At 43.3% G+C, this 13,730-nt stretch overlaps 1 protein-coding gene across 1 annotated transcript in view; it reads right to left on the bottom strand.

Moving 5' to 3' along the window:
- Positions 1-11,936, bottom strand: part of Rfx8 (regulatory factor X8) — a 66,498-nt gene extending 54,562 nt beyond the window's left edge. The window contains exons 1-3 of the mRNA XM_071601297.1: positions 11,826-11,936; positions 4,558-4,619; positions 3,328-3,418 (exon numbers count right to left, since the gene is read on the bottom strand). Of these exons, the coding sequence (XP_071457398.1) occupies positions 3,328-3,418; positions 4,558-4,619; positions 11,826-11,897 (225 nt within the window). The 5' untranslated portion in view covers positions 11,898-11,936. The remainder of the gene's footprint in view (positions 1-3,327; positions 3,419-4,557; positions 4,620-11,825) is intronic.
- Between the last annotated feature and the right edge of the window lie 1,794 nt (positions 11,937-13,730).

The raw sequence follows: 13,730 nt of genomic DNA, 5'->3' as shown, positions 1-13,730 counted from the left end.
GGTTTTCCCGAAGTGTGCAGGGCTCCCCAAGTTGTCTGTAGTTAAGTGACTGCGGGGTGTGCTGGCGTGTAAAGCTGTTGGGACCTCAGCTCAGCCTCTCTGGAGTGCACTGTCAGCAAAGGAGAGGAGACCTCTGCGCTGAGGGAGTAGGGACAGTAGCTGAAATAAATCTCTCATCATGACTGCTCCCTTTCCTGACTTCTCAATTTTTGTCGATGTCACTTTTCCATGTGTGTGACTAAGGGATGATTAAGAGATACAGGAGGAAGAGCTGGGGTATTTGAGGTTGTGTGTGAGGCCTCTGTGGGGCACATTAGGCTGAGTCATCTGTGCTCCCTACCATGACACTGACTCAACCAACGGCCAGATCCTGAGGACTCTGCTTCTGTGAGGCCCTTTTGACCCACCTCCTTCTTGGTTGTGGGTGCTCTTCTGAGTGACTGCAGGAGCCCCAGGCCCAACTCCAGGCCCTTCACCCTCTCCTCCTTAATCTATTCTTCTTAATCTCCAATTTCCAGTTTTCTGAGGATATTTCAGTGCCTACCCTAACTGGGGATATGTTTTCATCCCTGCAGCTACAACAAAGCACCTTAGACAGGGTAATTCAAAAACAAAAGAGATTTGTTTCTCCCAGTTCAGGAGGTTGGGCAATCCAAGATGGCGGCACCAGCGGATTCACTGTCCAGTGAAGGCTCTCTCTCTGCTTCCTAAGAGGGCTCCTTGTTGCTGCATCCTCACATGGAGGAAGGCAGAAAGGCAAAAAAGGATGAATGCTGTGTCCTCCCATGGCAGAGGAGATCAAAGGGCCAGGCACTCAAGGAAACCTCTTTGATTAACATCATCGACTTAATTCATGAGGGTGGAGCCCTCCCAGCCTAATCACTCTCTTACTCTGGTTGCACTGGGGATCGGTTTAACCTGAACTTTAAAGGGACCCAAAGATTCACACCACAGCAGGACAGAAATAAGCAAAGCTCCATGGTTCCTGCCCTTGTGGAGGTTTCAATAATGGCTCCACCTGTTTCTCAAAGAGATGCTTCCAGAGGACTTACGGTAACCCTCGTCTCCTGGCCCGGCAGTCTAGGCCCTAGGAACTTGCCCTCCAGGTTCACCCTCTACTAAACTCCATTGCTGGACAGCAGGAGATTCCGAGTGCTTATCCACCTCCCTTCATCTTTGCTCATCTTCCTCCCCCAGTCTGCGCATCCTCTGACCTCCTGTCTCGCTCTTCCACTCCACCTGTCAAAATTCTGATCTGTCCTTCATGGTTCAGCTCAAGGCCCAACTCCCTCACAGGTCCTTCAAGATCCCCTGCCCCAAATCGGTGCTCTCCCTCTCATGGGGACTTTAGTCCATTTCTGAAATGTGTCATGTTATGCTTGGTATGACAGATAAGTGTTCCTCTTAGCTCCCCTATTAAGCAATCAGAGAGAAGGAACCTTGTCTGGTCCTTACAGGACTCATCTCTCCACCAAAGCAGGTGCCTTGCACAGAGCGTGCTTCATAAAAAGGGGGGCAATCCAGTTTTTATAACTTATTGTCCACACTTGAAAAGTTCCGAGTGAAAGGGGCACGATTAACAATTATGCTGGACTACAAGTGAAACTGGAATTGTCTCAGCTACTTGGACAGCCAGGCATCTGTTTATGCTAACTGAAGCCCAATGCACAGTTTAGCAGAAATGCTGGTCGGGAAGATGGACAGTGACCAGGATGGGAAAGTAGGGGCAGGAGGCTGCACTAGGGCTGGCAGCATTGTTCAAGACGGTCCCACTGAGTACGTGTCCCTGAGGTATGTCAAAAGGAGTGGATGGGATTCAGGAAGCTTCAGACAGAGAAATGAAGGAATGACGTTAGGGAAGGACAGGAAGACAGGAGCAAAGGCAGAGCCTTTCTTGATATATTCAGAGAAAAGTGAGTATGGCTGAAATTCTGGTTTATATATCAGGGAGAAACAGGCAACATGGTTGGAAAATGGAGCAGGAAGGAAGTGGAGTGCTGGCATCTGCCTAGGGGTTGGTCTTTATCCTGGTGAAACACCTGAGTGCTTGTGAGTGGGAAGGAGAGAGCACACATGGGATTTTAGGGAGATCAGTCAGTGGCTGTGTTTAGAGTGAAGGTAGGATGAGGAGACCCGGGCCACCTGGGATTCACAGAAATAGAGCTGTCTCTCAGTATCCACAGGTACAAGGGCCCCGTGGATACCAAAATCCACAGATGCTCAAGCTTCTTATATTAATGGCGTAGCATTTGCTGATAATCTATACACATTCTCACTATATCTTAAATAGTCTCTAGATTAGTCATAATACCTAGTACAAGTGCTATGTAAATAGTTGTTACACCGTATTGTTTAGAGAAGAGGGACAAGAAAAATGTCTGTCTGCGTTTGGTATGGATGCAGCCATCATAGGCCTACCCACACGGCACACCACCTAAAGCTGGATAAATCTGTGGATGAGGAACCCTCTAATCAGTAGGGCCAACAGTAATCTCAGCGCAAGACGACAAGGGTTTAAAGGAAAGAGCAGTAACCCAAAAGAGTGAATCAGGAGAACTGGAAAAAAAAAAAAAAAAGCATTAACAGAACTTTGCGACCCAAGGGAGTCAAGGGTGTCTTTGGGGTGGCCCTTGGTACAGATTCTGTTTGGTATCATACATTGAAATAAGGAAGTTACGTGGCAGAGGCGATTTGGAGGGAGATTATAAATTCAGTTTTTTGCAGATGAAGGCTCCAGTGGGTCATCTAAATGGAAAAGTCCGGTAGAGAGCTAAGAAATAAAATCCTAGGAAGTGGAAGGGGTCAGGACCAACGATAAGGATTTAGAAGTCATGAACCTGGGGGAACCAATAGATCAAAGATTAAAAAAAAAAAAAAAAAAGTTATGAGGTATCTTAGGGCCAAACAATAGGAAGGTTGACAGTGGTTATCAGAGTAGATCTGCACTCAATGGGGAGGGGAGGGGTTAAGAGACAAGAGTCACTGGATATCAGAAGACACAGAGTCCTCTGGGCTAAAGGAAGGTTCCAGAAAGAAGTAGCCAATTGTGTCAGAACCTTTTACAGAAAGGTTCAGAAGAGTAGAGACTCACTCAGGGAAACATGGCTTTGGTAAATGGGACAAGAATCAAAATTTAAAAATCCACAGAAATGGATTTATCTGGCCAATAATGTCGCTAGAGTCTAACAAAGGTGTGTTGATCTAGAGCGTTGACGTGTTTCCATCCTTAAGAAGGACTCAAGCCAGTTAGACACAACTGAAAACAGGAATGCTTCTAACAGCCACCAGGCTTCTAACCCAGGACCCAAGCACCCAAAGGGTAGACACTGACCTGGGATAGCTTTTCTCACCCAGCAGGTATGAATACTGGGCATAGAAGAAAGAAGTTTTCTTGATGTTTATTCCATTATAATGATACCTGAAAAGCAAAAATGGTCTTTAAAATTATGTCAAACTACTGACAGGTTTTGTGGAAGACACAGAGCGGGATAGCAAAGAAAGACCTGCAATTCTTTCCTGGGTTTCATCATGGACTCCACTTATTAAGAAAAGCTAACTGGTCCTTCAGCCTTAATTAAGATCCATTAGGTGGACAAGGAGCTTTATTGGGACAGAAACCAACTTAGGTGGACAAGCAGCTTTACTGGGACATCAGCCAAGTCAAGAAGCACACAGACTTCATACACAGCAGCCTTGAAATGGGTTTGTGGATCCCAACTCCGCCTTCTCGTGACTGAGCACAATCTAATCTTAGGGCGATGGGATGAGTCATGCCCTCCTGCTGCCCTGGGGGGCCCAGCCTCCTGACCATTAGCTTTGCTAAGGCCCCCTCCCTTTTCAGAATCCCAGTGAGGAAGCCAGGCTCCCCCTCTGCAGCCCAGGTCCTCCTCTGCTGAGCCCAACAAACAGCAGCAGCTTGTCCAGACTCAGAAGAGCAAAACAAAATGTTTTTGAAGATAATTACTGCCCAATGTTAGGTTTGGCAAACCCTTCCACTGTCTTCAATTCCTCCCTGGGTGGCAGGCCCTTCCCTAACTTGGCTTCCAACCCTTCTCACTGATTTTCCATCTTGATTTAAAGCAAACAACCAATGACAATAATCATTGAGTGACATTTGTGATAATGATGCACCAGATAACGCTGGAATTTCCTTTCTTAAAACTATGACCTTGGGCCCTAGCCTCCCAAAGAGAATTCAGATATGCTGATTGGGCAAACACTTAGAAATTTTAGTTCAAAAAGTAATTAAAACCGTTCCACTATTCTGTGTGTGCCATTATTTAAATATTTCAATTCAGGCATTTACATGTCTAAACATTTAAAGCTGTTAACACAAATATAGATACTTAGTGACCTTTGAATTTTAACAAAATTCCTAAGAAAATAGAGAACAGTATTTGGTTCTGAATAATTTCAGACACTAGGACTGAATTTGAGTTATGGACACTATTTGGCAAGCATTGATGGTTCTGTGTTGCACATATTGTCACTTATTTTGTGATTTTTTCCAAGTTCTTGCTTTTAACATTTAAAATCAAACAAAGATTACAAACCCACCTGGCGCTTCCTCTTGTGCCCAGCCTCCGAGTGCCAAGATCAGGGAAAACCAAGCGCACGAGCTAAAAGAAGAAGCCAGATTTAAAGATTCAGTTTAAAAACTGAGAAACAAACTTCCAATTGTGATTCTTATGATGTTTAAATTATATTTCCTCTATTCTGACTATAAGGAAAATAAATGTTAATGAAATTTGAAAAAAGTCAGACAAGTTTGAAAAATAAAATATACTTCTCAGCCAGGCACGGTGGCACATGCCTGTAATCCCAGCTGCTCGGGAGGCTGAGACAGGAGGACCATGAGCTCAAAGCCAGCTTCAGCAACGATGAGATGCTAAGCAACTCAGTGAGACCCTGTCTCATATATAATACAAAATGGGGCTGGGGATGTGGCTCAGTGGTTGAGTGCCCTATGTGTATATGTACACTATATATGCACATACACACACACACACACACACACACACACTCACACACATGTATACACACTTCTCAGAAAAAAAAATTGCCATTTAAATCTTGATGTCAAGGAGGGGCTGTACCTCGGTATATGGCACAGTTTAGCATGTATGAGGTCCTTGGTTCCATCCCCAGCACCAAAAATAAAATAAGAAAACAAACTCCAGTGTCATTCCTTCCAGTCTTTTCCACCCCAAGCCTTTATATGTGTATGTATTTTATGTATCTCTGTGTTAAATAATGGGCTTCCTACAATTAGCGTGTCTATAGCTTTTCATTCTAGTTTCTTCCCTCTATATGATAATCATTTCCCCTTGTCATTAAAAATTCTCTGCAAATGGGACTATTTAACAGACACATCCCAGTTAGACCGTCTTGTGAGATGCTGTAATTATACTGTTTTCCTCTTTTTCTAATGTAATAGTTATTTTCACTTTTTATTATTCAGTTATCAATCTTTTTCATTCTCAAGGTTGTTTTTGGTTTTATTTTTTGAGAATGCTATTAAACTGTTTAATACCATAACTACTTCGGATTGGACTTCTCATCCCTGTTGTCTTGATGTGCTCCATGTTAGAGGGCACAAATATCACACTTGGAGATCAATAAAAGTCTGCCCCAGTTTCCTTGTCAGAGAGGTTAATGACATTCAGGGTATCCAGGTGCATGCTGGGTTGTGGTGAAATGACAAGCTACAGAGCAGGGAAGCCATGATGTTTGGAGCTGGCTAGAATTGATCTCTGCTCTTTTTCTACAACCCTCCGTAACCGTTCAGCCCTGCCTTCTGCTGGATTTCCTACTGGCTCCCAAGAGCAGGATTTGACCCAAACACTGAAACATCATCATGTCTGGCTCTTCCTACAGGAAGCCAACCCAAGCCTGGGTATGGAGGAGGCGAAATGAAAGATCAAGGCAGGCAGGATCTGCGCCAGGAGTGAAAATGGAAAGGCTCTTTCAGGGAAGAACCAAAATATACAGTAGAAAAACAAATGACAGGAGATAAAAGCCAAAGTTAGTCAACTGTGAATGCAGAATCAACAGTCAGAAGCTCCTGTTTTTAAGACATTCTGACAATTTCATCTCCTCTGACTTGTGCAGATCACTCAAAACCTTCCCATATGTCTAATTGTGAAATAAAATCAAGATGCAAAGAGTGGGCAGCTATAAACATTTGTTAGAAAGCAGGCAGAGGGGAGGTCCTGGGAAATAATCTGGTATTTTGAAGGGAAAAGCCTGATTGTCTGGCAACATAATTATCAGCACATTTTATATTATTGAGTATTTGCAAAGTCAGGATGTCCTGTGATTTCTTTTTATGAACAGATATAGTTAAAATGGAAAAAAGAAAAAAAAAGGCTTGAGTGAGTACTTAAAAAAAACATAATTTAGTTTAAAATTTATATTCTTAATATAGACATCACAAAATCAATAGGAAAAAAAATACAATTATGGGTTGAACATTCCTAATTTGAAACTCCAAAATCTGAAATGTTTCAAACTCCAAAATACTCTGAGCACACCATGAAAAAAAGTGGGAAAATCCACACCATGAAATTTATTTCATGTACAAAATCATTCAATATATTGTTTTAAATTACCTTTAGGTATATATGAAGCTTAAGTAAATTTCATATTTAGACTTGGACCCCATCCCCAAGACAGATCATTCCATACACACACACTCACACACACACACATATGTATTTCAGTATGTGTATGTGTATGTATGTGTGTGTGTATGTGTGTATGTGAAATCCACAACACTTTTGGCCCCAAATATTTTGAGATAAGGGTTACTCAGGGTTACTCAAGTTGTATCCAAGATAAAATGATCTGGTGAGAATATATACACACCCAAGATACACCTGACCAGAGCACATGGAAAAGAAAAGTACTAAATGCCTGCAATAATCCAATAAATATCTACTTAGAAATGGCTAAATATAATCTTAACCCAATAGGTTTGTAAGGTTAGGAATATTATAGATATTTGGATAAGAATATTATGAACTATTATGAGGGATTTGAATTAGTTACAATTGTTTACAGTTCGCTGTGGGAAACAAATCCATAGGCCATGTCTGAGAATCCATCCTAGGGAAATTAACACATGATTTACGTTGCTTAGAACAGGGGAAAATTACTAACAACCTATATTCCCAATAAGGGACATGGTTAAATTAATTATGGTGCCTCCATATAACATGCATCTGAAAAATAGTTTAATGTGACAACATTTGTGATATTTTAAGCAAAAGCAAGCATGATAGTGATGGAAGCTAACATTTCATGTGCTTCCTATAGACACACCGGGACGGTTTTACTCTCTTTACTGTGTTTTCTCATTCATTCCTTTAAAAAGTCTCATGAGGTAGATACTATTATTAACCTTACTATTATTAATGTTGGCATTTTACAAATGATGAAATTGAGGCACAATGTGGCTTAATAACTTGCCCAGGGTTATAACCTAAGAAATTTGATTCTGGGTTTGGTGCTGTTAAAAATTACATGCTGGCTGGCTATCTATCTATCTATAGATGTTATTGGTATGCTCCAACTTACCAATAATTGGAAAGGCATGCTCAAACAAAAATAATTGAAAAAGAAACCGGGTGTGGTGGTGCACACCTAAAATCCCAGCAGCTTGGGAGGCTGAGGCAGGAGGATCATGAGTTTAAGGTCAGCCTCAGCAACTTAGTGAGGCCCTAAGCAACTCAGGGAGACCCTGAATCTAAATAAAATATTAAAAAGGGCTGGGGATGTGGCTCAGTGGTTAAGTACCCCTGGGTTCAGTCCCCAGCACCCACCCCCCCAAAAAGAAAGAAAGAAAGAAAGAAAAATTTGAATAAATGTTTAAGACAAATGTGGCCAGGAAGTAGGGGAATAATCAGAGACCCTGCAGGACCCACAGCCTCAAGAAGAGACAAAAATCAAACTGGGAAGGAGAATGTCTTCACAGAGGTCTGTCTATCTATCTATCCTCTGTCTGTCTATCTGCCCACCACCCATCCTTACACTGATTTCTCCGTCCATCCATTCACATTGTCTCTTTATGCCAGGGCAGCAGACAGTGAGACGCACCTCTGGGAACTGTTTCCTTGAGCTTTTAGCTAAAATTTGGCTATAAAACTCAAATTAAAAAGAGAGAGAGAGAGAGAGAGAGAGAGAGAGAGAGAGAGAGAGAGAGAGAGAAAGAAAAAGTCTTCAACTCTACTCACCCACAACGAGGTGGAGTGAGGAAAAAGTGTCAAGGATTTCTTGCGCAAGACCACCCTCTGCCCCGTGAAGGATGAGTGGAAAGGGCAGCTGGGGACAGGGGAGAGCCACCAAGAGCAGGGCCAAGGGGAAACCGAAATGAAGATGAATGTGGTTATTTTCCTGGCTCCTGCTGCTCCTGCTGCTGCTGTGTGTGTGTGTGTACGTGTGCATGTGCCAGCACACTATGCACATGGAGGACGGTGCAGTCACAGCCAGTATTTACTATTTTCTTTTTAATACTCTCAATTTCCCCATTTCCTGCAAAGGGGACGTATTCCTGTTCTAATCAGAAAACATCAGTAAATGTTATTTTAACAGAGGAAGCCAGCCCTCCGGAAGCTCCCTAACCCATGGAAGACATCACTTGCACTGGGAACAGGCATCACCCATCACTTGCCCCATGCTGCCAAAAACTGCAGCATTCCGACATCTGTGCAGGAACCGGCTGTGGAATCAACGCCATTCCCAGGGGAGGAGGGAGGAAGTGAGAATTGGGTACTTTGTTGTTTCTCTTGTAAACATGCTTTGGGATCATATCCTTTTCCCCTTCCCTTCCCTTCTCCATTTAGTCACAGACTTGGCAGCCCAGGGTCTCTCCCAGAACTGGCTCAACTAGACCCGGCCAATTGCTAATCAGAGCTTAAAAGTTAGCACCTTGGTGTTTCAGGGAATGCATTCTAAGGGAGGTATTAGGATGAAAAGTGCAAAATAATAAATACTCTGCCGTTTGAAGCTTCACCCCTAGCTCCAAGATCTTACAAAAATATGGAGAAAAGAGTTTTTGCTCTAAAAGTGAAACAACCTTGTAACCAGATCTTTAAAAGATACGGGAAAAGAAGTTTTGCAACCTTGGAAAAGGAAGCAGGGATCATATATAGCCAAAACATGACCACCTGAAGTCACCCACTTCCCTTCCCTCTAATAAGGCTGGCAGGTGGGTAGATAAGAAAAGGCTGTGGTGCCAGGCTGCCCCAAACTCAGCAAGGCCCTTGATGAAGTCACCTAATATTCTGAGTGATGAAACGGCAGAACGTGGGCTGAGGAATTCCGGGCTGGGTGGAAAGCCTCACTGAGAGTGACAAACAGATCTGCTTATAAACACGTGAATTCCACCAGGTGGAGAAGGCTGGACAACCTCCCTGGGATTCCAGAAGATGGTGCCAAGCAGAGCTGCAGGTCCAAACGGGGAGAGGCGAACTGCAAGAAGTGGCAGCTCCTGGGTCCAAATAGTTAACTGCACCATGATAACAATCGGCTCACAACAACAACATTCTTTTATACTTACGTAGAGTATTTCACAGTTTACAAAGCAGTTTGGGGAGGCCTAGTTTCATTTCAATTCATGTGAAAAAAAAAAAAAATACTTGAGTTATTTTCGTTGACCACAAGCTTAAAGCAAAACACACAAAATGACACGGTAGGACAAAGGCCAAGAGAAGCTCCCTGCTCCAAAAGAAAAGAAAGAGTTAGTGCTGCTGTCTTCCAAGCACACCTGGGCTCTGCTCTTACCCTTGGGGCCATTTTTAAGAGGAGCATCAAGAAGTTGAAATCATGATGAAGTGCGTGGGCAGGGAGGTGAAGGTTTGGGAGCCCAGAATGTTCACAGTAGGGGAGGGAAGACAGGGAGATGTGAATAGTCATTTCAGATACTTCAGCAAGGCCCTTGATGAAGTCATATTAGAAGATTCCACCACGTATCCTGTGATTATCACAAGAACTTCCAGCGATCAGAAGTTTCAGGGATGAAGACCTGAGTTGGAAGAACGGATCTACATATTTCAATATTTCAAAAACAAAACCGGAATCCACGGGATTTTTTGCTGATGGGAAGCCACTTGGAGCAACCACCTTGAGCCCTGATATCACTCAACTGAACACTCTGTGACTCTGTTAGTTCTCTCCTATACACACATGTTCAAGAAAAAATCTTCACATGCACACCAGGACACAGATACATGAGTGTTCACAATGGCAACATCTGGAAAAAGCCCAAACGCAAATCCATGATCCATGGGAGAGTGGATGTGTAAACTGTGAAATGTTTCCCAACAGTCAAATAAACTTAGAAATGAAATTTTTTTCCAAAGATTTCAGACAATACTCCTTTTAACAAAGCTAAATGACAATAATGAAAAACAGGCTTTTACTAATACATATAAATGCACTACAACTCTTGACTTCTTTGGTGCCGGGGATTGAACCCCAGGCTAAGCACACCCTCTCCCACTAAGCTACACCTTTGGTTCCCTAAAACTTTTTTTGATAAAGGCAAGATGATGATGACTAGGGTTAGGGTTCCCACCAGTGGAGAAGCCAGGGTGATAGGATGGGGGCGGGGGGAACTAGTGATACTGTTCATTTTGGGTAGTGGGTTCACAGATGTTTCCCACATTGTTAAAAATAACTTATCTAGTTCTTTTATCTGTGTCTAGTTCTTTTTTTTCAATCTTTACCTTGTTCTTTTTGTCTTTTTATCTAGTTTTCTTATCTAGACAAGTTCTTTTTAACAAATCAGGCCATGCATGCATTAGGGATGAAAGTATTTCACGAACCATTCAATTCTGTCCCCTTGAAGATCACTAAAAAAGGGGAAGAAATAAAGAGAAGAGGGTGGGAGGGAGGAAAGGAGGAAAATGAGTTGGCATCTCTATGACCCAGTAAGCAAGCTCCTTTTCACTCAAATTATTTAAGCTCAAGCTACAGGGCCACCCAAAGTGGTGTGGATGTGTAGGTTGTAAACTGCACGAAGGCACCTGGCAAGGAGAGGCAGAGATTTTCATCAGCATGTATTCTGCCTGCCAAGCTGCAAATCTGACGTGGGCCATGTCTGTCCAGTGGAAGAACCCTTGCCCCTTTATAGAATTGTGCTGTCCCCTCACACAGTTTGATGTCTCTGTCCAGTGAGGGCTTCCTACAATGAAGCCAGCTATACCCACTAGCCCCAAATACATTCCAGAAATTTTTCCAGCGTAGTCATGTACCACATGATGGCGTCTTAGATGCCGACAGGCTGCATTTATGACAGTGGCTCCATAAGTTTGTACTACCTAGTGACACTGCCACTGTCTTAGCTTATATAAGTACATACTATAATGAAATCACCCAACAGCTTCCTCCTTAGCTTGGCATGGTGGCGCACACCTGTAACCTCAGCAATTCCAGAGGCAGAGGCAGACGAATCACAAGTTCAAGACCAGCCAGGATACTCTAGTGAGACCCTGCCTCAAAAATAAAAATGAAGGGGGCTGGGGTTATGGCTCAGCGATAGAGCGCTCGCCTCACACGTGCGAGGCCCTGGGTTCGATCCTCAGCACCACATAAAAATGAATAAATAAAATAAAAGTATGTGTCTTCTATAACTAAAAAATAAATATTAAAAAAAATAAAAAATAAAAATGAAAAGGGCTGGGGATGTAGCTCATTGGTAGAGCATCCCCTGGGCTCAATCTTCAGTACTGGGGGTTTGGGGGGGGGGGGCTGGTGAACAACACTGGACTGTCACTTGCTTGTGTTCTCAGTGAAAATAGTCTTGCTAGCTTTTCATAACTTACCTTCCCAAACATTGCTGGGTTGACTTGGTTCTGAGAACTTTGCCCACAGGTCTCCACATAAATCTCATACATGAGACAGCAAGGCACACTGTACCCTTCACAGATGCAGAAATTGTCAACCAACCTGGGGAGACAGCAGGACAAAGAGGAGGAAATTAATACCTATTTTTCTAGAACAGGGCATTCTGATAGAGCCAATGATCAGACAGACACATGGTGGGATCCAGCTAAATGAAGTCTGTGGGTTATTGAACTCCTGAAAGGCTCACATCCAGTCTACCTTTTGCCTGCAAGCCTGGGCTAAGAATATGAATTACGGGCTTTTAGTTGTTGCTGGGTTTTTGCTTTTGTTTGGTTTTGGGTGGGTTGGCATGCTAAAAGCAAGCCCACGTTACTGGGCTCAGCAGACAGCGGTAACAGCACTCAGAGGTCACAGCACACAAAGGTCGTCTGCCTTCATGAGGACAGGAAGATCCATATCACTTCAGAGTTATCTGCCTTCTCTCCTCTCCCTCTGTAGCAATGGCTCACGTGGTCCTTGACCCCTGCAACTCAGGGAAGGACACTGTATTTGACTCTTTGAATTGTAATGAGGTAAAAACCGGAAGGCAGGAACGGAGAGACAGTAGATTTTTGCTCTTTTAATTTCCTGTTGGTTGCAGAGCAAAAACAGCATTTAGGTATGACCTGTAAAACCTATGACCTCTGCCCTAGGTAGGACCTTCCTGTGCCCAGATGTTCTGGCCCTGGATTGGGCATGGATTTCCTGGTCACTAAGGACTCTGCCTGAGGTTCACAGACCACAACAACCAGGTACCTGATCCACCAGTGGCATGTGACTGTGTGGGGACAATCAGCACAGGTGACCGGGGTCAGAAAGTGTCCACAGTGATGTCAGCCACAACATCACAACCTCCCCTGTTCTGCTTGCCAACCGAAGGTCAAATTTCTCTTCCTTCCTTTAAAGAAATACTCAGCCTCCTTATCTGTGGCTTCCTGCCCCCATAGATTCCACCAGCCTCCAGTCAAAAATATTTAGAAAAGAAAATTAGATCTTGTGCTGAACATATGTAACCTTTTTTTTTTCTTTTCACTATTCCCTAAAAAAATGCAGTATCACGATGTACATAAAGTTGATGTTGTTTTAGCTTCTGTAAGTCACCAAGAGATGGTTTAAAGTACACAGGAGGAGGTGTGCAGATTCAGTGCAAGTGCTCTGCGTTTTCTAAGGAACCTGAGTATCTGCAGATTTTGGTAACAATCTCCTCTGTAGAGACAGGGATGCCTTTGCACAGAGCAGGGAATTCACAGGAATTTTTAAAGCTGGAAATTTATAGGCAAACACATTCTCCCCTTTCTCACTGACGAAACACAGCTTATTTTCTGGGATGAGGCAATGAAGGCCCAGACTTACTTCCTGAAGAAACTAAAGAACGGTCACAATTGAAACCCCATTAGCTTCTCAAAAAAAAAAAATATAATAAAATAAAATAAAAAGAAAAAAGAAAGAAAGAAAAATCCACACTTAAGAGACGGGGGAATCTCTGGCCCCGTATGGGTGTCCTGTGGTAACAAATTACCACAGTCCTGGAAGCAGGAGCCCCATGTCGGGGTTACAGGGTGGGTTCCTTCCAGAGGCTCGGAAGCAGACTCTGTTCCCTGCTTCCTTCCTAGCTCTGGTGACTGCTGGAAACCTTGGTGTTCTTGGCTTGTAGATGTGTCCTTCCAACTCTCTCTCTGGATCTCCACGTGGCCTTCTCCCTGCATGCCTGGGGCTCTGTGTAGTTTTCTTATAAGGGTACCAGGGACTGGATTTAGGGACCATCCTAATCCAGTACAACCTCAGCTTAGCTAATTTCATCTGTCAAGACCCTAGTTCAAAACAAGGTCACATTTTGAGATTGC

Source organism: Marmota flaviventris, chromosome 14 (genome assembly GCF_047511675.1).
Source record: "Marmota flaviventris isolate mMarFla1 chromosome 14, mMarFla1.hap1, whole genome shotgun sequence".
NCBI lineage: Eukaryota > Metazoa > Chordata > Mammalia > Rodentia > Sciuridae > Marmota > Marmota flaviventris.
This window is presented reverse-complemented; position numbering and strand designations above follow the sequence as displayed.